The 19,824-nt window shown below is 41.0% G+C and overlaps 1 protein-coding gene across 3 annotated transcripts in view; it reads left to right on the top strand.

Annotated features, from left to right (window-relative positions):
• Positions 1 to 19,824, top strand: part of RUNX1T1 (RUNX1 partner transcriptional co-repressor 1) — a 135,558-nt gene that overhangs the window by 35,584 nt on the left and 80,150 nt on the right. Inside the window, exon 1 of one of the 3 annotated variants that reach the window (XM_045805985.2) lies at positions 1,662 to 4,351. The exons of the other annotated variants lie outside the window; for them this stretch is intronic. Within the exon in view, the coding sequence (XP_045661941.1) occupies positions 4,345 to 4,351 (7 nt within the window). The 5' untranslated portion in view covers positions 1,662 to 4,344. Of the gene's footprint in view, positions 1 to 1,661; positions 4,352 to 19,824 lie in introns of those variants that run through there. 3 annotated transcript variants of the gene reach the window in all.

The following is a 19,824-nucleotide window of genomic DNA, read 5'->3' on the forward strand; positions in this document are numbered from 1 at the left end:
TTTGTCAGAAGACAATCTATGGCTTTTACTTAATACCGTTTCACATGTCTTTCAGTGGCAGAAACAAATTAATGTACATTTTTATTAGGTGTTGTATCTATTTAATTGACTGTCAAAGTGATGAGAAGTTAGGAAATCATCCAAAAGAGTGGTCCATCTCCCGTAGCCCAACAGCTCACACATTAGGTAGGTTTGCACTGTCAGTGGGATGCCTTTAGAAAACACTAATAGCTTCCAGCTGGGTGGAAAATCAAAACCTTTGGGGTCTGACAAAACTAGCAGATTTGAATTTGAAAGCAGAGCTAATGCCTCCATTTTATTTTTTACCACTCGCCCATAAAACATTATTTTCCAATATGTCAGCCTCATTTGGTGGCCAGTGGTCTGAAATTGAAAGGGGAACAAGCAAGCGGAGAAATCTGGACGTTAGTGAGTCCGCCCTTTCAAGCTGGTGCGCCACTTTGTGGAAGGGTCTCCCCTAAGAGCAGGGGGGTCTTAATGACCATTCATCAATGCTCGTTGGCTGATCATTGAGTGCCTTCTCATTCAGTTTATCAAGTCTTGCACATAAAAAGTCAGAATAAGCCTTATTCAGCTTTGTTAAAGCCAACTAGGAGTAAAATGCTCCATTTGAACCCATTTTACCCTTGTATTTTCACTTTGTTAATGCAGCCCTGCTTAAATGAGTGCCTTTATTGGGTCGGTTAGAATATCTGAAACTATTAATTCTCTTGTATTGAATAGCTGGTGGCAGGCCAGAGCAGATGGGGTAGGAAAGTATTTGGTTGGGTGTATTGCTTTCAATTAGGATCAATGAGGTTTCAGCTCCTTTGAATTAACTCACTTAATACCCACTGTGTGAAGTCACACTGTATCACAACAGCCGGCTAGGAGCCCAGAGGAACGTTGAGAAGACCTGTGGAAAAGCTTTAACTGGCATTCGCCCTTCACCGGTGTAGAGAGCTTTCATTAACTGCAGACGATTTCAGTAGACTGATAGTCCCTATTGGTTAAGTCAGGCTTGAACAAAGGAAAAAATCTGTAGGACAGGGCTGGTCTGTTTTGGAAATAAGTGAAAAATACCTGGGAGGAAGGCAGTACCATAATGCCCTTCTAGTGAAGGACCCAACTTTATTGTCAAAAACCAATTTGTGTATTTCAGGGGGAGCCTGGCGTTAAGTCATTGACTAAATTTCCCAATTCAGAAAGTGATTAGATGAGTCAAAAAAAATCGCCTTAAAAAAGCTCTGTGTTCTTAATTAAAAGACATACATTAACTGACATGGCTCTCCTGAGGAAGTATTTAATTGGTCAGCACGGTAGTCTCTGTTGTTCTGAATATATTTTAAGTATTTTTTTAAGTTTATTTATTTTTTTTAGTAGTCTCTGTACCCAACGTGGGGCTTGAGCTCATGACCCTGCTGTCAAGAGTCACGTGCTCTTCCGAGGGAACTAGCCAGGCGCCCCTACCTTCAGTTTTAAAAGTATGTTTCCTCACGGTGATGCAGGGCAGTGTTTTTGTACTGGAGAAAACTTTTGCAGTACGTATTAAGTACATATTCTTTTCTTCCCCTCTTCTCCTACATGAATGCATTCATCATGTTATTGATTGTCTATTTTTATTATACAATTTGGATGTTAGAGATCTTGGCTCCTTGAGCTCTTTCTTTTTTTTTTTTTTTCCTTTTATTAAAGGGCAAGTTATTTCTGTCTAAGTAACTGTATAGAACTACGTATCCGGGTCTCCCTGTTTGGGGAGAACTGCCAAATGGGGTTGCTGCTTTGCTTGCCTCCGTGGATGAAAGCAGAAGAGGAGGGGACTGGTTGCTTGAGGAAAATGCTGGACTCATCTCAGATGCACACACATGCAGTTAGACCCTTTCTGCAGGCAGACTTCTAGGTGAGAATCTCCAGGGATCTGGGTTTTGTTGACGTGGATCAATTTAAAGTGGCAATTAGTGTAGTCAGAGAACAGCTTAAAAAGCTTTTTTACACATAGAAAAGATACATAATCACACAGCATATGGAAGTTCAATGTTCTGAGCAGTGGTGTAGGGACTTGCAGTGTACCAGTATTAAGACCCGGTTTTAAACCTGGATATCATCCAGTTTTCTAAAAGTGTCTTGCATTTTTGTCATATGATTTTCTATCTCAGAAGTGATTCACCGTGCATATTGATGAAAGTTGGGTCTCCCACTGTGAAAATGTTTTCTTCCTAACGCAGGTATAGTATTAAAAAAAATCAGCGACATGTAGCATTGAGTGGCTTTAAAAAAAAGAAATAACTCTCTTTGAAAATGAGCATCCACAGACTCAGGATGCTGGGTTCCATCAAGGCCCTTATAGCAGGACTTAATTGATTATCACACTCGTGCCTGCTCTAAAGCTTTCTGTCATAAGAATGTTTGAGCTGGGTGCTTAACTGTACTGAAATCCATTACACAGAACCTCATTACAAGTGACATCTAACTAAGATGAACAAAAAGATTTGGCCTCATAAATAGGCTGCAGTATACTATTAGTGACAGAACAGAGTAATCATTATGAATTGTAGTCTTTTTACAAGTTGTCTCTGACAGTGATGGATTTTTGAGGGGTTCACTGGAGGAAGCCGTGCTTCTTGGGTGCAGGATTTAGGGGCTGTAGACATTCGTACTGATTGACGCTGTTTACCAAAGATGATTTACTTTTAGTCTGTGCAGGGTGTTTGCATGCATGTGGGTGGACTTCGAAACAGGTTGTGTGTACTCTTGGGAAGAAGAGGTGTAGGAAGGGCGAGCAGGTAGAAATCACAGTCACTGCCCCTGTTTTTCAGATGGGTTTTTAAGATTTCTTTGAGGCAGCAAGTAGGGGGGAAAAATCAATCCGACAAGGGCTAAAAGCATATGGACAGTGTGGAATAAGCAGAGGACGTGTTGAAGACCGTGAAGGGATCGCAAGAGTTAAAGGGGACGCTCCCGTCTGTCATATGCACGGAGCTTGCGGGCTGGGCAGAGTAGAATTGTTGCTGTGTTTACAGTGGCTTGACCACACATTGGAAAGGTAGAGCCTGAGGAATCCGTCTCATCGTGTGCCCTGTCGTTCAAACAAATACACACAGACCTTGGGAAAGATTTGCAAGTGTTAAAATGAAGAAGAGCTTTAGAGGCGAACAGTATTTTCCTTCTGCCTGGCATTTTGTGTGTTTGGAAAAGGCATACAAGGCTGGCAGGCGTGTGTTTCTCCTATGAGGCAAGGATGTTTTACAAAGGACTAAAGAGGGACCGCTGAGAGGAAAATAGCCAGCTTTAGATAAAGCACTGTAACAAAGGCTTGTAGTTTTATATATCATGGTGTCCATTAAAGCTTATGGGGAAGAGTCCATTGAACCTGGCTGGGTATGTGTTATTCATGGGAAGGATAAACATTTAAGGGTGTGCAAAAAATCAGAAATCAGGAGGATGTGATTGTTCAGCTTTTGAAAAGGCTTTACAGTGAAGATTTTGTTTTCATCTCCCATGGATCTCTACGCAAGGTAGACGAGAGTAAGCTGAAAATGTTTGGAGCATATCAACGCAGGGATCCCAGGGGGTTAAAAGCACTCTAGTAAAATAAAAGTGGTCTGCTTCTGCTTCTAAAAAGTGTTCTATTTTACACAGACTACTGAGAAGCTGACAAAGGGAATGATTCGGATACTTTGTTCAGTAGGATAAACTGGCATAAAATTCGAAGTCTTAAAAAAATGTTTTTATACTGTTTTGGATTTCCAGTTCAATAAACAAGCTTTGAGATTGGTGCCTACGTTTGTTTTTTAATAGAGTTTCCAATTATGCCTGTTAACAGGAGAAGATGGGAGGGAAGCGTTTCATTGTGAGCCGTGGTAGGGGGCCAGTCTACTTTCCATTCTTTTGGCAAAATAAGGGTTAACTTGTAACGGGATGGGGGTGGTGGTGAATGAATTATTCAGCATTTAGCTTATCATTCCGCATTTTACTTTCTCTTCTTTGGTGCTCTGGAACTTGCCCAGAGAGGTAGAGTGGGTAAGGGGAGGTAAGGGTTGTGATACTTTGTACACACATCCCTGTCATTGTTCTGCCTGAGGAGACAGGGCTGGGTTCAAGGCCACATGTGCTCCTGTCATCATCCACATTTCTGCTCCAAGTGCAATCCGGAGTGTCAGCTCTCCATCTGTCTCAGCCTGGCAGGCGCACGCGCCCAGCACCCTGCCTCGGGCTATGCCGCCCCAGCCCCTTCTGACGGCCCTCCTCTCTCTGCCGGCGCTCATTCCAGAACAGGAGGCATGAGCCCCGATCGCGCTGGATTTTAGGAGAGAGTCACCTTCCGTGTGGACGCTGGATTCAAGGATGCCTGGTGAGTTAGCCCTGCTCTGCTTTCTCTCTCTGATTCTGAAATGAAGAAAGCTTACTTTTTATTAGGCACGGAAAATATCTCCTGCCCCACGCCAGACTGTATTTTGCATGGGCAGGCAGAGGCTGGGGGTGACAGAGGTGAGGAGTGGAAGGTGGTGTAAAGAGAGCCACCAAGATCTAGAGATAGGGGTACAGGGTGTGGAGGCTTTGCCCTGAGAATTTGGGAGGTGTGTTTTAAAGGCGGAGGGGACAGTACAGCCATGTATGTTTGCCAGAGCAATTTACTTGAGGGGTTTAGCTCAAGTAAGAAATACTGTTTCTGTTATGGATTTTGTGACTGTCATCTGTACCTTGTATCCTGGAAATTTCATGTGCGGAGGGAGTTTTCAGATTATGGCAGAATCCTGGGAGAAGGTCTCTTTAAAAAGCTGTTTATGTCAGAGAAAGTGAAGGAAGCTTTGGAACTATAAATAATTTCAGTCTTGCCCTTAATCAACAGTCCTTAGATGTCATCGGGCAAATGATTGAAATCGGTTAATTAAAAATAAAAGGTCTGCTGGATTCCTGAAGCTGTTGTGGTCCTGGAAATTGAGTGTGTGTCAGTTTCCTCTGAAACATGTTATCTTTGGAGCCTAGAGTGTCTCTGTGATGGTTGCCAGCGAAGTCTCTGCTTATGAAGAGAGAAGGCTGGGAGAAGCCTGGTGGAGAAAGGGGGTGCTTCTGCTATTCTCAAGAACTGTCTGGATTGCCCTGTGCCTACTTTGAGCAGCCTATCTCCAGATAAAAAAGACGGGGCAGATAGAGATCCGCCAGCTGGCTGATGTGTGCAGATTATTTGGGTAGGACAGACAGAAGAGGCTGTGCTTGGTCACAGAGCTGGTTCACCTCACAGATGGTGTTTTGAAACATTATCTGCCAGTTTTCTGCAACCACAGTTGTGTGTAGGTATTGCCAGTTGTTTGACGAATGTTTTTCCCTTTAGGATGTGTCTTGTAGTCCTCATCATTATTGATATATGTGCAGAAAGGATGCGTTTGTGACAGAACTGCACTTTTTCACTAGTTCAGTAGACAAGGAATGTATGTGGCTGAAATATGGGGAAAATCAATTTGCAGAAAGACAATGACTGAGGTCTTTGAAAGGTCATTTTAACTCTTTAAGCTCTCATCTTAATTTATATGCACCGCGCAACTGAAGACGTCATGTGTGTTGGGTATGCGATAGGCAATCAGTATGAAAAAAAGCTTGTGGTTTGTTTTTTTTTTTAAATTTTATTTTGCCAGAGTATTGTAGCACCGTTTCATCTGATTTTTATGTCCTACCTCGAATCTTCTTTGTTTTTATGTTCTCACTGAATGTATGTCGAATGATCTGATTTATCAGCATTGTGAAGCATCTGTATTCTGTTTTGGTTAAAGCTCCGTAAGAGCCCAAGGCCATTTGTGAATGATCGTGGGTGAAAGAGATTAGTCAGGACCCTTGCTACCCCTTACTGCTTACATGATTTTAAAGTCCTCTTCAAAGCAGCCTTATTGCGACTACGTTGCACTACAAAGTTTTAGAATCATTGATAAGTTTGTTTTAGTGTTAAGTCGTTAATATCTGACTGGTTCTAAGGCAGTAGCCTGAAGTGTGGCAGTTTCTCACTCTCTCTCTCTCATCAACTGTGTTAGAAAACCTTGTACTTGGATGCAGAGAATATATTAACAGCTGTGACTGTGAGCGTGCGCCAGAATGGCGATACTTGAGCAGATCTGACACTTGGCTATTTTTGACACCCATCTGCACTTTTTAAACTCTCCTATCGGATGGACTGCCTCTGAATATGTTTTTAGCATATTTTAGTCCATACATATGTACTTATATTAATGGACAATTTTAACCATCTGGGACAGATTTTATGTTTTTAAATAAGACATTATGTGTAGTAGATTGAAAGGATGTGTTTCGGGTAATCTGATATTGTCACTGTTTTTTCTTTTTTCTTTGACTACATATTTATATATCAACATTTAATATTACTGTTACGATTACTATTATTATTACTCTTTGGTAGGTCAGTTGTCAGAACTGGGTGTCTCAAACTTGATGTAACAATTCTCAGGTCTGGGACCTTTTTCATAAAAATGGGGATCCCTGGAAACAGATGTGCACAGACTGAACTTATTCAAAGACATACCAATCTGTGGGGGTGGGTAGGTAAAAAAGTCTTAGTTTAAGGGTTTCTAGAACTATTTTGGTTAAAAAAAACACACTTTAGCTGTTGATAGCATACTGTTACAAAATGAGCTATAAAAAGTCAAAGGAGACCACGCATGCTTTAAAGAAATAGATTAAACTACTTTTATGATTTAACTTAATATAAGGAAATATCATTTCACTGCCTGTCACTTTGTAACAACTAGATCCTTGTGTTTAAGAAAAGGAAAATGTTTTCTCCTGAGATGGCTGGGAGACCTCGGGCATTATATTGTTTCGGGAGGAGATGACTCCAAGCTTTCTGAAACACTTATATTTTTATCAATCTTTGTATAATATTATCAAAGAACATATGTTGACCTACAAAATGCTTTCGGGACTGTTTCCTTAAAAGGACAATAAGTGAGCAGAGTCAGTGTAGCCCAGAAATAGTGCTGTTCTTTCAGAAGACGGCTAGTATTAGGTCAGACCACCCTTTCTCAATGGTCCTGCTCTCCAGATGTGCCTGGAACTTTTTTTTAAGTTCAAGTTTCCAAAAAAAAAAGGTTTGTTTTCAAAATCTGGTTTTACTTAAGACATCTCCATCCTGGAGTGCATTTCATAAATTGCCCACATATTTTTCTTAGCAGAGAACTTAACTGGCTGTAATTTTTAACACATGGCCACATCATGTGATATTTTCAAAACACTTACACATAGCTTTAAGAAGGTCCCTGCAGAAATGATCCATCCTCTCACAGCCGGCCCGTTTTTTAACAGCATATCTGCATTTTCCATTTAGTAGAGCTATATATTATTAGCTTACATTTTTGGGTAGTAAAACAGTGCATTGCTGATTGTAAAACATGGACTTTATTATCTGCTGAAAATTGATTTGGCATTTATAGCCACTGTGTACTAGACTGTTTTTCTGTTTTTAACATCAGTGCTTGCAAGCGATGATTTGTGTAAAAAACAGAAATGAAATTGCCATGGACAGACAACTGTGAGTGTCCCCAGTAACTGAACATTTGGATAATGCACCTGGTTATTTTTTTTTAAATAGATTAATCTATAAATGCTATTATGCAAGAACAAAAAAACACAACAATCCATCCACTGTCACTCAGTTTTACCTTGTGAACTGGTTTGCCATTGTGTTGGGCTAACTCTTTGCTGTATCAAACAAGCCTCCTGCCAGCTATGAAAAGAAAACCACGTAAACTGCAAATATCCAGTTGTAAATGTAGATTGTGCAGACATGACTTCTTTGTAGCAGGCACTTAGAAGTTCCAGCTTGTCTTCAAGCCCTGGTCCACCTCCTTTCTCTTTTTCAATTATTTTCTGTTAGTATTTTTGAGTCCTTGACCTTTTAGTTCTATGTATTTTAAATAGTACTTGGAAACTTTTACAAGGCATCTTCCTGTGTAGTTAATGGTCTATTGAAAAAGATAAGTGTTTAATTTTTGGGGTGGTGGTGGTGATCACTGCTGACGACTTCATAAAACAACTAGTTTATTTTTATTTCTTAGGGTACACATTTGCTTCGTGGGCCTTACATAGTCTAGAAGTGTTCATTAGCTGTCTCTTCACTACACTGATATTTGATGTCTGCAAAGAAGATTCTGTAATGTAATTATAATATTCTGAACAGCCTTATGTCTGAATCATCAGAGGAACAAATATCTTTAAGAGCTGGAGGGTTGATCTTGCAAGTGCTTTCAATTTACAGATGTTGAAACTGAGGCTCATAGAGGTCAAGCATCTTGCTTAGGTGTTTATTAAAGTAAGACGATTCTCCAGTCCACCCTCTTTGCCAGGCCGCTTCTAAATCTCATAGACACATTTAATCACGTTACCATGTCAATGTCAGACTTATTTCATTGTCTTTCCTTTTCCACCCTGGATGACTCTTACTGTATGCTTTCTCCCCTCTTACTCCAGGACTGCAGAGCTACGTGGGAAGAAGATTCTCTTAACAGTAATCACTTGACCTGTGGCAAAAGTATGCCATCCAATTTATCTTCTAATTGTTTGGAAATGAGAGAGCCTCAGCGTGGTTAATTACTAGAGTACTAAGCAGCTTGAGTAATGCAAGGCCATGGCAATGGAAAGGTCACTGTAGTAAGGAAATTCAGGTGGTAGACATTGGTAGCTTGCTGCAGATGAGCCAGGGACAAGATGACTAGGATCCAGTCCCTCCAGGCCCTCAAGGAGTTTTGAGTTCTGGTGCTCCAGGTAGAGAAGTAAATAGTGATTACGATATAGAGTAATAAGAGCCTGGAGACCGGAGACGGGCACAGGAACCCAGAGGCAAGGGAGGACCTAAATGGATTAGGACTCAAGGCCAAAGGGGAAGGGTGGGCAATGGGCCAATCTAATGCTTATTAGAAACCCTTGCCTGCCTTATGCTTGCCTCAGATCGGACCTCCGTTAATGTAACTTAACATTTTTTAGTTTGTTGTTCTTATACTGTGGACAGGACATTCATTTTTGTTTATTAAATTTTAATTCCTATGTGTGTGAGAGTGGGTATAGTATTTCTCGAAAGCGATTTCTTTGTGTACAGTTGCGGTTCTTGGGTAGCTAACTGTATCTAGCGGAATAAGTCATTAACTTAAATGACTCATAACTTGAGAACAATAGGATTTCACACCTGACCAAGAAGCAGGTTTATCTGGCTGGCTTTCTCAAACAGCTGTTTGCATTAATTAATATTAATGTAAATGTACTTTCTGAGAATGTCTAGCTTAATTATGTTTTTCAACCCATAGAGTTCCAATCAAAGGAATCAGGAAATCCTCTTAATCTCAAAGGGAATATATAACTGCCATCTCCGAATGGAATAAATCTCTGATGCTATAGTAAGAATGGCCTATTATTGAAAGCCTGCACATGCCAGGCCCCGGGCTAGGCACTTTCTAGACTTCCTACCTCTCACTACCATTCTGCAAATGGGTTCTGTGGCCACATGATCTATTTGAAACCAGAAGATCAGGTAAATTAAGCTTTTTGCCCAAGGACACATAGATATAGTTAAATGGCAGGGAAGGATTCTCTGGTTCGTCTGATTTTGGGGTTCCTTTTTCTTTTCTTTTTGAGGAGGGGTGAGGATGTTGTGGCTTGAAGAAGAGGATATTTTGTAGCGCAAACTCAATGGAAACATTTAAAGGGGAATGTTTGAATTTGAAGTAGAATTGTTCTTTTTGCTAAAAAATAAAAATGGAAAAGCGTTACCCTTAATCATCAAGAATGATCTTGGATAAAACAGGTTAGGAGGCCAGTTGCTTCTCTGTGTATGCCTACTCCCCTTGAAAGAGTGCAGTGAGAGTAAGAGGCATCAGGGGGCTAATGTCATTATTTTGAAAAGTCTAATAGAAATCATAGATTTATTCCCTGTCAAAGCTGTATGGGCTAACTAAAACAGCACCTTTTTTAGGCTTTGGGAATGTGGTAATCCTGGCTATCTTCTGTTGATCGCAACCTCAGATAGATGATTTTCCAGTGTTTCGGATAAGTAGAAAATTGGAAAGTAAATGATATAGTCAGCACATTGGCAAACCAAATTGCTTTGTTCACCAACATTGTCTGGTTTTAAAAAAAAAAAAAAGATCTCTTGTTAGCAAGACTGTTGGGTACCCATGATTCTGCCCCAGATAGGTTCTGGGCATGCAGACACAGGGATTCCAGAAGACAAGGATATTGTAGGAAAGCAGATACCTTTCTTCATCATGCCCCTCCCTCTCTAAAAAGAAGCAGTTGATTTAAAAAATTGTGGGATGCTTTCTCTAGAAGCTTTCATTTCTACTTCCCACATTTCTTTTTTTAAAGGCTGAGCGATAAGTGTAGTCTGTGAAAGGACTCGCTTTATTAGAGGGATTCTTTTAATTCTGTGTGGTTTATTAACATCATACAGTGTACTTGCTGCTCATACAAGAATATCATTTTGAAAAGTACCGATGAGAACATGATACTGTGAAGAGTTTGGCCTTAAGAGCTATGTAATTAGATGGGGCAGAAATGCTCTTTAGCAAGAAGGCATATTACAGGGTATCTTTATTATGTGTTTACAGCTTTAACAAGAGTCTTAAAGAGTTTGTCAAAATAAACAGACCACTCTTAATAATCTGGGTTGATTTTGATGGCGTGTGTAGTTATTTGGAACTTTGAGGACAGTTGCTGTGCTTCTGAGCGTATCATTATTTTACACTTGAACCTGGCATGATTTAACTTCACTGCCTTCCTCTGGACTTGTTGTTGGCTTTAATGATTGCCGGGTTATTGGGAGGAAAAGACATAATAAAATTTGAGGGTCCTGTGGTAACGATTTATTCTCGAATAAATCTATATTCTCGAATTTGGAATGCTTAACATGTGTCCTGACAAGGGTATGACTGGAATGAGGAAGGGCCTAGATTCTGACACTTTCTGGGGGAGATAGGCATTGTTTCCTCTTTATTATGGTTATATCTGGACCTGTCTACTCCGCACTTACGGGAACGCTTCATTTGAAAGGCCTGTTAACATTTATTTTCTTCCTTTCTGCTCTAGCATTAGTTGTCTTTGTATAGCCTACAGACAGGAAAATATTAAAGGAATGGAAATGAAAATTTGAGTTCTTAGAAAGCACCTTCTTTTCTTCTAGACTTCCCAGGATATTCCTAATCATGGGTTTATACAGTACGGAGTGATAGAAATCGAGGCAAAACCCAACTTCTCAATTACCCAGGCACACTCTTCTGCACCAGTGTTTGCTTGCTGAGAACGAAGTGGCCCCCCAAAAATGACTAAATGTGGATGTAACCAGGCTTTCAGAACTTTTTCTGTTTTCTACAATTTAGGAGTCTCTCTGAAGAACTTTGTTGAAAGGAAGAGTCTACCCATTGTTATTATTTAGCTATTTGCTACATAAAGGAATGTCTTTCTGTTTGTTCTTCATCTTCATTTACATTTTACTCACATTCTGGGAGTAAAGAATTTGTTACCATATCAGTGTGATGTAAATATGCCTTTCACCAAAACCTCTTGGAGAATTCACCCACTTCGGAGTGTGTTCCGGAGAGTAGAAGAGTACCTCTCTAAGCCACAAAGTTGCTTCTGTTTGCCGGTTTAACATTTTTGTCCTTATTGGCAATCATTTTGGATGGCCATGGTCTTCATACTCAGCTGTGTTCTTGCTCCATTTGTGAACACGTTTTGTCTTTGGCTTTACAACTTGGGTTTCTGTTGTAAACATTTACTATGTTGTGTTTTATCAGGTCATCTCTCAAAAGGCACAGGGTATGGAGGATGCCAACTCCTGGGTGTGAATTGGGGTTCCTCCGAGTAGTGACATAACCAGGAACAAGTCCGTTGACTGTCTGAGCCTCACTTTCTTTGTCTTAGAGACAATTATTCTGCCTTGCTGACTTTTATTTCAAAGGACCGTGATAATAATGATTGGAAACGTGCTGTGTGCCCCTAAAAAGCATAGTTGACATGCGAGCAGTAATTATTAAAGGCAGACAGTGGTTCTCTCTGGACCTAAAAAGGCGGGGGGATGGGGGGGTGGGGAGGGTTTGAGCCACACAAAAGGGCTCTGCACTATTGTGCTCGATGAGTTTTGTCTACATTTGATGGGATTTTCTCTCCGGTCTTTCTGTCATCTGCCCACCCTTTCACCCTTTTACCCATTCCAGTAATTTGCTCACCTTGAAAGAGATAACCAAACTTAGAATGGTGAGGGAAAATAATAAAGCGCATGCTTAAGAAAAGCCCTTCCTGGTTTATTCAGTTAAGAAGTGGCAGTTTTCATGCGTGGCTTCAAGTGGGGTGATTCAGAGGCTCCCGCCCACCCCCACCCCAGTGATTTTCCTGTTCCTTGGTAGGGAATGGTGCTAGAGAGATGAATTCTGTCTAACCTTTTATGTCTCCCAAGATACATACTCTTCTTTGTTGTTTAAAATAGACGTTTTAAACATCATCAACTCCTCTTGATAAAGCTGCCATTTACATTAAGATCTTGATTTCTTAGTTCTAATAATTCCATTCCAGGCTACCTGTGAGCTTGGCATATAGTAGGCAATCAGCAAATGTTTGCTTAATGAGTCAGTGAGTGGATGAGAGGTGGACTGGGATTCACAGAGATTTTAAAGGAAAGAAATAATGCACAAAGCATGTTAATTATGAGGGGAAAAAATAAGAAGGGAATCTTGTAAAATTTCTGGTAAATGGTGTTTAGGAATCAAGCGTTTGCTTTCGGAGTTAAGGAAGAATGATACATTTATGTTTTGGCCATACAACTGTATCGGTGACTCACTGCATAGTAGTTGAGATTGCATGCGTTATAGATCTCTTAATTTATCATGATCATATTTGCTAAGAGTATAATACAACGTAAAACACTCACACCCTTCCCGGCATAAATACTGAAATTGGAAACAAAGTTGAGGGCTTTTGACAGTTGTACGCAGTATTTTGGGAAATTGGCTCTCCCCTTACCTGAGCACTTGCACGTAGTTTGGGAAGATGGGTATAAGGTTTCACTCTCCAGCAGACATAGAAGTAAGATTCTAGCAAAAGACAAATATTCACAAACTGTTTTCATTTTTTTCGGTTACACAGGAAATTCAGCCAAGCACTTTCTTCAACCAATAATCTTAGATGAGTAGAAATATAATAGGCTGATAAAATTTATCCCCAAGACTCCAGAGAGATTGCTAAGATAATTCATTCAGTGCATGGTATAGATAGTATTCTCATGAAAAACATGTAATTTCTTGCATTAACACAGCTTTCTTGAAATATTTTTGCCCTCTTCCTTTTGTTTCAACATTTATGTTGAATCCTTTAAAAGGAACAGGGCAGGACTGTAGAGTTTCAGGGACTGTCATTATGTAGTATGCCTTGAAAGAATAATCTTGCTAATTTGACAGGTATTTTATAAGTATTTCTCTTCATTTATGCCTTTTAAAAAATTGATGGGTCAGTTTAGCTTATCAACTGAGTGCGTCTGTTTTTACAAGGATATTGCTGATACTCTGCACAGATAGCAGACTTTCTGATTTTTTTTTTTTTTTTTTGAGAGAGAGAGAGAGGGGGCACAAGTGAGCGTAGGGAGGGGGGCAGTGGGAGAGAGAGGGAATCATAAGCAGGCTCCACCCCCAGCGTGGAGCCAAACGGGGAGCCCCTTGCCGAGCCCGTGGTGGGGCTCCACGTGGGAGCTCCATCCCATGAGCCGGGGATCAGGACCTGAGCCAAAATCAAGAGTCAGACGCTTAACCGCTTAACTGACTGAGCCACCCAGGCGCCCCTAAGATACCAGACTTTCTAAGGGTAAGGGAGCACTTTGGAAACATGGTACAGAATGATGCAGATAAATGGTTCTCAAAGTAGGGTTTGTGGACCAGTGGCCATCAGCATCACCTGGGAACTTACTGGAAATGCACATTCTTTGCCCCACCCCAAACCTACTGGATCAGAAACTCTGGGGGTGGCCCAGTAGTTGTCTTTGAGCAAGGTCTCAGAGGATTCTGAAGCACATTCACGTTTGAGAAACAGTGTTGTACATTACAGTTTATGTCTCCTTCTGTATTCTAGAGAAAAGACCCCTTTGTGATCATAAATAAATGAGTGGAGATCCTAGATGAATGGAAATCAAGGCAATTTATTTATTTTAAATGACGTATTTAAAAAATAATATTCAAGAAATTACAAATAATGTATTTATTCAGATCCTTGGTTTCTAATGGCATATTCAGATTCCCAGCCATTACAGCTAAATTGGCTGAGATACTTAAGAGAGGGTGCATTTCACCTGATTCTGATATTTGTTCTGATAGTTGCTTTTAAACAAGCAAGTCTATTTCAGTACACTCAGGTACTATTTACTATGCCCTGGCCTCATTTTGAGGCCACCTTCTGATTATTCACAATTTTGTGAGTTTCTCTGACCGATCATCTTTAGAGAATATTTAGGGTAGGCTTCAATTTCACAATAAGATCAGGTAGTCTTTAAAGTTTAGACGTACGGAAGCATTCTTTTTGTCCCCCTCCGTGCGGCGCGTAAATAAGGGTTCAGCGTAATTAAAAAACGTTTCATCAGTAGTGCCTGGAGAAGATTTATTTCTTACGTCTCCTGTATCTTCTGTTGTTCTCTTTTGTGCTTGGTGTGCCTTCAGTAAGCGTAGTCTGACACGCTTTGTGGCCTTTGCCTCCTGTGATAAAATAGATTGAAATGATTCCTGGCACCATCTGGAGAAGAGGAGCAGCCCTGGAGGACTGTGCTTTGAGAGAAAGTGACTGAATGCTAAGAAATGTGGAAGTCTAGGGACACAGGCGAAGGTTTTTTTTTTTTTTTTTTTTTAAAGAGCATGAACATTAATACATCTTCTTGAGGTTTGATGGGACATGTACTGCCTACTGCCCCATCTGGTGCTTATGATAGCATGGCATATTAGCACGCTGCAAGTTCATAATGTATTCAGGGGGAGGAAACATCCCTTGCATACCAATTGAGGCATCCTCTCTTTCAGAACTGCTTTTGAATTTCAATGATGTTTATATCTTCCAAGCCGTGACTGAACTGAGCATTTCCGCTCTGAGGAATAACATGAGAGAGAGAGAGAGAGAGAGAGAGAGAGTGTGTGTGTGTGTGTGTGTGTACGTGCGCGCGTGTGTTTGTGTATCCTCTCCTATTCCCGCATTAATTTATCTTCCTCCCTCCTTTCTTTCTTCAGGAAATTATAAGTAGTTTTTAATATTACGTTGGTATATGATTTTTTTAAAAAAATTTCTGTTTTAAAACCACATAATATTTGTATTATTTCTTTTAGGGCATTTAGGGCATTTTGCCTTGTGGAATTATTTGTGTCATTGTCCCCTTACAGACTGAACACTTTTTGAGGGTCAGGCCTGTATCTAATTATGTATGTGTCTCCATGACCTAGAGTTCAGTCACCCGTTTAACAAATATTTGTTTACTGAGCTTACACGGTGGGTGGGACACTGTTTTAGGTGTTGAGGAATCACTGGTGGGTGAGACCGGGGTGTCCCTCCTCTCAGGTCATTTGTCTGTTAGTTGGGAGGATTCAGACAATAAACAAAGAAACAGATACATCCCCAGAATCATTCCAGGCTGGGCTAAGTAAGATTAAAAACCAGGCCAGAGGGCGGGTGGGTGGGTGGGAGAGTGGGCGGGGTGCTCTCGTAGATCGGATTGTCAAGGAGGGCACCTTCAAGGAGGTAAGAGTTTTGCTGAGATTGAGTGATCTGAAGATTTCGTGGCAGAGCAGTAGCAAGTTCAAAAGCCCTGGGGTGAAAACGTGATTGGCATTTTCAAAGGTAGCTTGAGCCAAGTTCAGGCAGCCATTGCTAGGAGTTGGGATTTTATTCTTGCTGTGTCTAGAAGCCATCAGAAGTGACATGATCTAAATTAATCTTTTAAAAGGATAACTTGAGCTGCTATGTGTCATGCTTTTAGTGGGCACTAAATAACTACTGAAGGAGTGAGATGATCCTTTAAATCCATGGAGGCATTCTGTTGAATTGGAATGAGCATGGATGTTAGTACCGGAAAAACTCTTGGATTCTGGCCTTGCCATTTGCTTGATGTTTGACTTGGAGCCATTATTGAACCTTTTGTAGCTTACGTCTTCTCATCTGTTGAAAGGGAAAATTAGTACCTAAAACCACGGTATTGTGAGAATTAAGTGAGATAATTCATTTAAAAGACCCAGCACGGTGCCCAGTTCCTAAGAGATGCCTGACCAACCATTGACATGCTGATCACAATAGAACATTTGGGCTGGTTTCGAGGAATTGTTAAACAGTTGGCAGCGTCTTGCTGGAAATCCTTTTCTGCTACTGTTATCTTTTTAATAAAACACTGTTAAAATATTGCTACGGTAGTGGTGTTCAGCAGCTGCAGTCTGTTGCTGTTGATCGAGAATTATATAAGGAAGAGAACTCAAGGAATTCGGTGGCAAAATCCACGTCCAGTGAAACAACCTGGATTTTTTTTTTTTTTCAATTTCTTCTCGGCCAAGATGTATCTCAGCGAACTTGAAACATTTTGACAAGTAACATTCTATCAATTGCTTTACACGCACATACACACACACACACACACACTTTTTTTTTTTTTTTTAAGTTTTAAGCCAAATCGCCTTTTGAATTGGTATGATAATTGCGGTTATGTGAAGGAGATTAGGACGAGTTTCAATTCAAAGTAAACAGAAACTGTTTATTAATTAGTTGCATATTGTTATTAGATATAAGCCATTTGAAAGGAATTTCTTAATATACTCAAAGGGGGAAAATAAGGAGCTCCTTAGTTTTTGCATGAATGATACACTTAATGGCACGAAACAACCTTCAACTATTCTCATTTAGTCTGTGAGGCAGTGTTTCCCTGGCCAGACTTTCTGTAGACGAGAGGGAGGGGGCAGATGCTGCTGGTGGTTGAAAATCTAAAGACTTCCAGGTTACCCTTGTCTTGGACAGACCTTCATTGCATATGTGAGTTAGTTGAGTTAATCCTTAAACTAGCTTCCTGCTATACTAGTTGTGTATTTGTTTTTGACTGGAGGTTCTCTCCTCCTCAATCGGTAAATTGTTATTTTTTCAGATCCCCCCCCACCCCACATAGTCAGGAAAACAAATGATGTTTAAGGAATGTGGAGGAGGAGGTAGTGTGGGTAACTCAGGCAAGTTTCGTCAGCACTTAGGAGATTCTTGAAATGTTTTTTCATGTCCTCCAGAAGTGTACAGAGCTGTTAGCATCTGCGCGTTTATGTGAGAGGAGTCACATTTATTGCCGTCGTAGTCAGACTGAGACGTCAGAGAAAGAGAAGGGAAGGAGAAGAGCTGGAGAAGCTGGGGATGGGCATCACCGTTCGGAATGAGAAAGCTCGCTGTTGGCTCCTCAGATGGACCACTTTCCTTCGTTAAGCACTATTTGGGGTCGCAACAACGTGATGGGTTTGCAAAGCTTCAGGAAAATTCGGAAGAGGTAGTTGCCTCACTAAAAAATCTCTCCTCTGTAGGCCATCCCAGATACGGTCTGTTCAGCTCGCTGTGTGCCTTTCTGAGTCTACTCGGCAGGATGCTATGAACGCAGATACTGAGGTTACATTTGTTTTTCTCTAGGAAGAGAGGAGAAAGGAAAGGCAGGCCAGCCAGGTGAGATAGATACATGAGCTAATCTGTGATGGGTCTCACAGGACAGGGGCCTCACACGTAGAGCCTCCGTGGTTAAGTATCACATCTGACCTCTTACCATGCCTCCTCTTTTAAATTTGTTTGGCTTATATGATACAATATTGCAGATTACACCGCTGGATTTCTCCTCTCTTGTCTACTGAGGACAGTGGCCATATCTTGGATAATATCCCACTTCGTGATTATTTTCAATTTCAGTTACTTTGTAAGTGTGGCCTTTATTTTTTGTTTGGTTTGCTTTGATTTGGTTTACAGGAGTGGGAACAGCTCTCTGCAACTCCTCGTTTTCCTAGAACCTGTTTAAAGATGTATACAGTCTACTTACATGAAATGAACATCTCACCTTCGGGAGACTAGGTGTGTAGTTTGTTCCGTCTGTTTCTTCTTCTCCCCCCCCCCCAACTCCCCTGCTGCTGCTTCTTTCTTCTACAACATTCTTTACAACAGAGGTTATAGTATTTCTAGGGATTGAAATCCATGGCAAGGTTCAGTCATACTAAAGTCATATTGTACACACACAGGGTCTCCATAATCCCCAATTTAAGATGGAAAGGGGAACAGGGCCTAGACGTTGTTTACTGACACCTCATAAATTTTGACAAAACCAGGAGTCCTTAAAGGTCTGAAAAACTATATTGAATGTTCATGTAAGCAGTCGGTATTAATCGTAAATGTTTACATTTGAAGTTAATTGTTTATTGAAAATATATGAAGTTGAATTGGTTCCTTTGGTGAGCTAAACATTTGGCAACATTTTTGTAACTTAGCCCATATTGAAGGTGCACAGGTTATGCTCTCGTCTTCCTCAATAATTTATGCAGTAGTTTTACTTGAAAGAATTATGTGGGAACTTTTCTTAAAGGACGACTCAGATGCTCAGAGCACAGATCCTTTGCGTTGTAAACTGCATTTAGGCAGGTGTGTAGCAGATGTTGGAGGAAGTGGCTGAATAGATTGAGTGGGTGTGGCATCCTTTACCCTAATATAACCTGTCAGGCAATTTTTGAACGAATTTTTTGAGTGCAAAGGCTCTTGTCTCTTAATTCCTTTCTTACCAGCAGTGCCTGGCACAGTGTTTCTCACGTAATATGGGTGATGCATGTCTCAGAAGACTCCCTGTAACTCAGTTAATGAGAGCTCTGCGGTTCATGTGTTCCTTTAATCAGTCATGTAGCAAGTATTGATCGAGCTCTCAGTATACGCTACACCTTTTTCTAGCTGCTGGGGATGAGCCTGTGAATGAAGCAAGTATAATTCCTTGTCCGCATAGAACTTCCCTTCCAGTGTATGCGTTGGCGGTGGCGGTGGATGGGAACAGACAGTAAATGATAAACAAAACACAGGTGAATTCTGTAGTATGTTAGAAGATGATAATTATGAAAAACTTGGGTGGGATAAAGGGGTCCTTAGGGCTGTTGAGGCAAGAGGTCATGTAGTTTTGATTAGGGTGGATGAGATGGGCCTCTCTGAGAAGGGACTTTCATGGAGAGATTTGAGAGGTACGCAAAAGAGCCACGTGACTGTCTGGGGGGAAAGAGCATCAAGGCAGAGACTGAAGGCCGGAGTGTGGCCTGGGGCCGTTCAGGAGTAGCAAGGAGACCAGTGTGGCTGGGTTGGACCTGAGTGAGGATGGAAGGACACTGGGAGAGGAGACTCAGATAACTAGAGATTGAGTGGGGGATCATGGAGGGCTCTTTAGGCCATTCAAAGGATATTCCTATCGAATAGATGTAACACTCATCCCAGAGAACATCTGCCCAGCACCTTGGACACATGCATTATTCTCCTCTGTGTGATGCTGTCACATGAGGTATTTAAGCAGTGCCTCAGGCTGGAGACCTCAGTGTGCCTCATGGATATTGCTGTTATTTTTTTTATTCTAGGCATCATGTGGATATTTATTTTACTATCATTGGCATTCAATCCAATTTGTGTTTTTTTTTTAAAGATTTTATTTATTTATTCGACAGAGATAGAGACAGACAGCGAGAGAGGGAACACAAGCAGGGGGAGTGGGAGAGGAAGAAGCAGGCTCATAGCGGAGGAACCTGATGTGGGGCTCGATCCCACAACACCGGGATCACGCCCCGAGCCGAA

This window comes from Ursus americanus, chromosome 9 (genome assembly GCF_024610735.1).
Source record: "Ursus americanus isolate L20-20 chromosome 9, mUrsAme1.1.p, whole genome shotgun sequence".
In the NCBI taxonomy this organism is placed as follows: Eukaryota; Metazoa; Chordata; class Mammalia; order Carnivora; family Ursidae; genus Ursus; species Ursus americanus.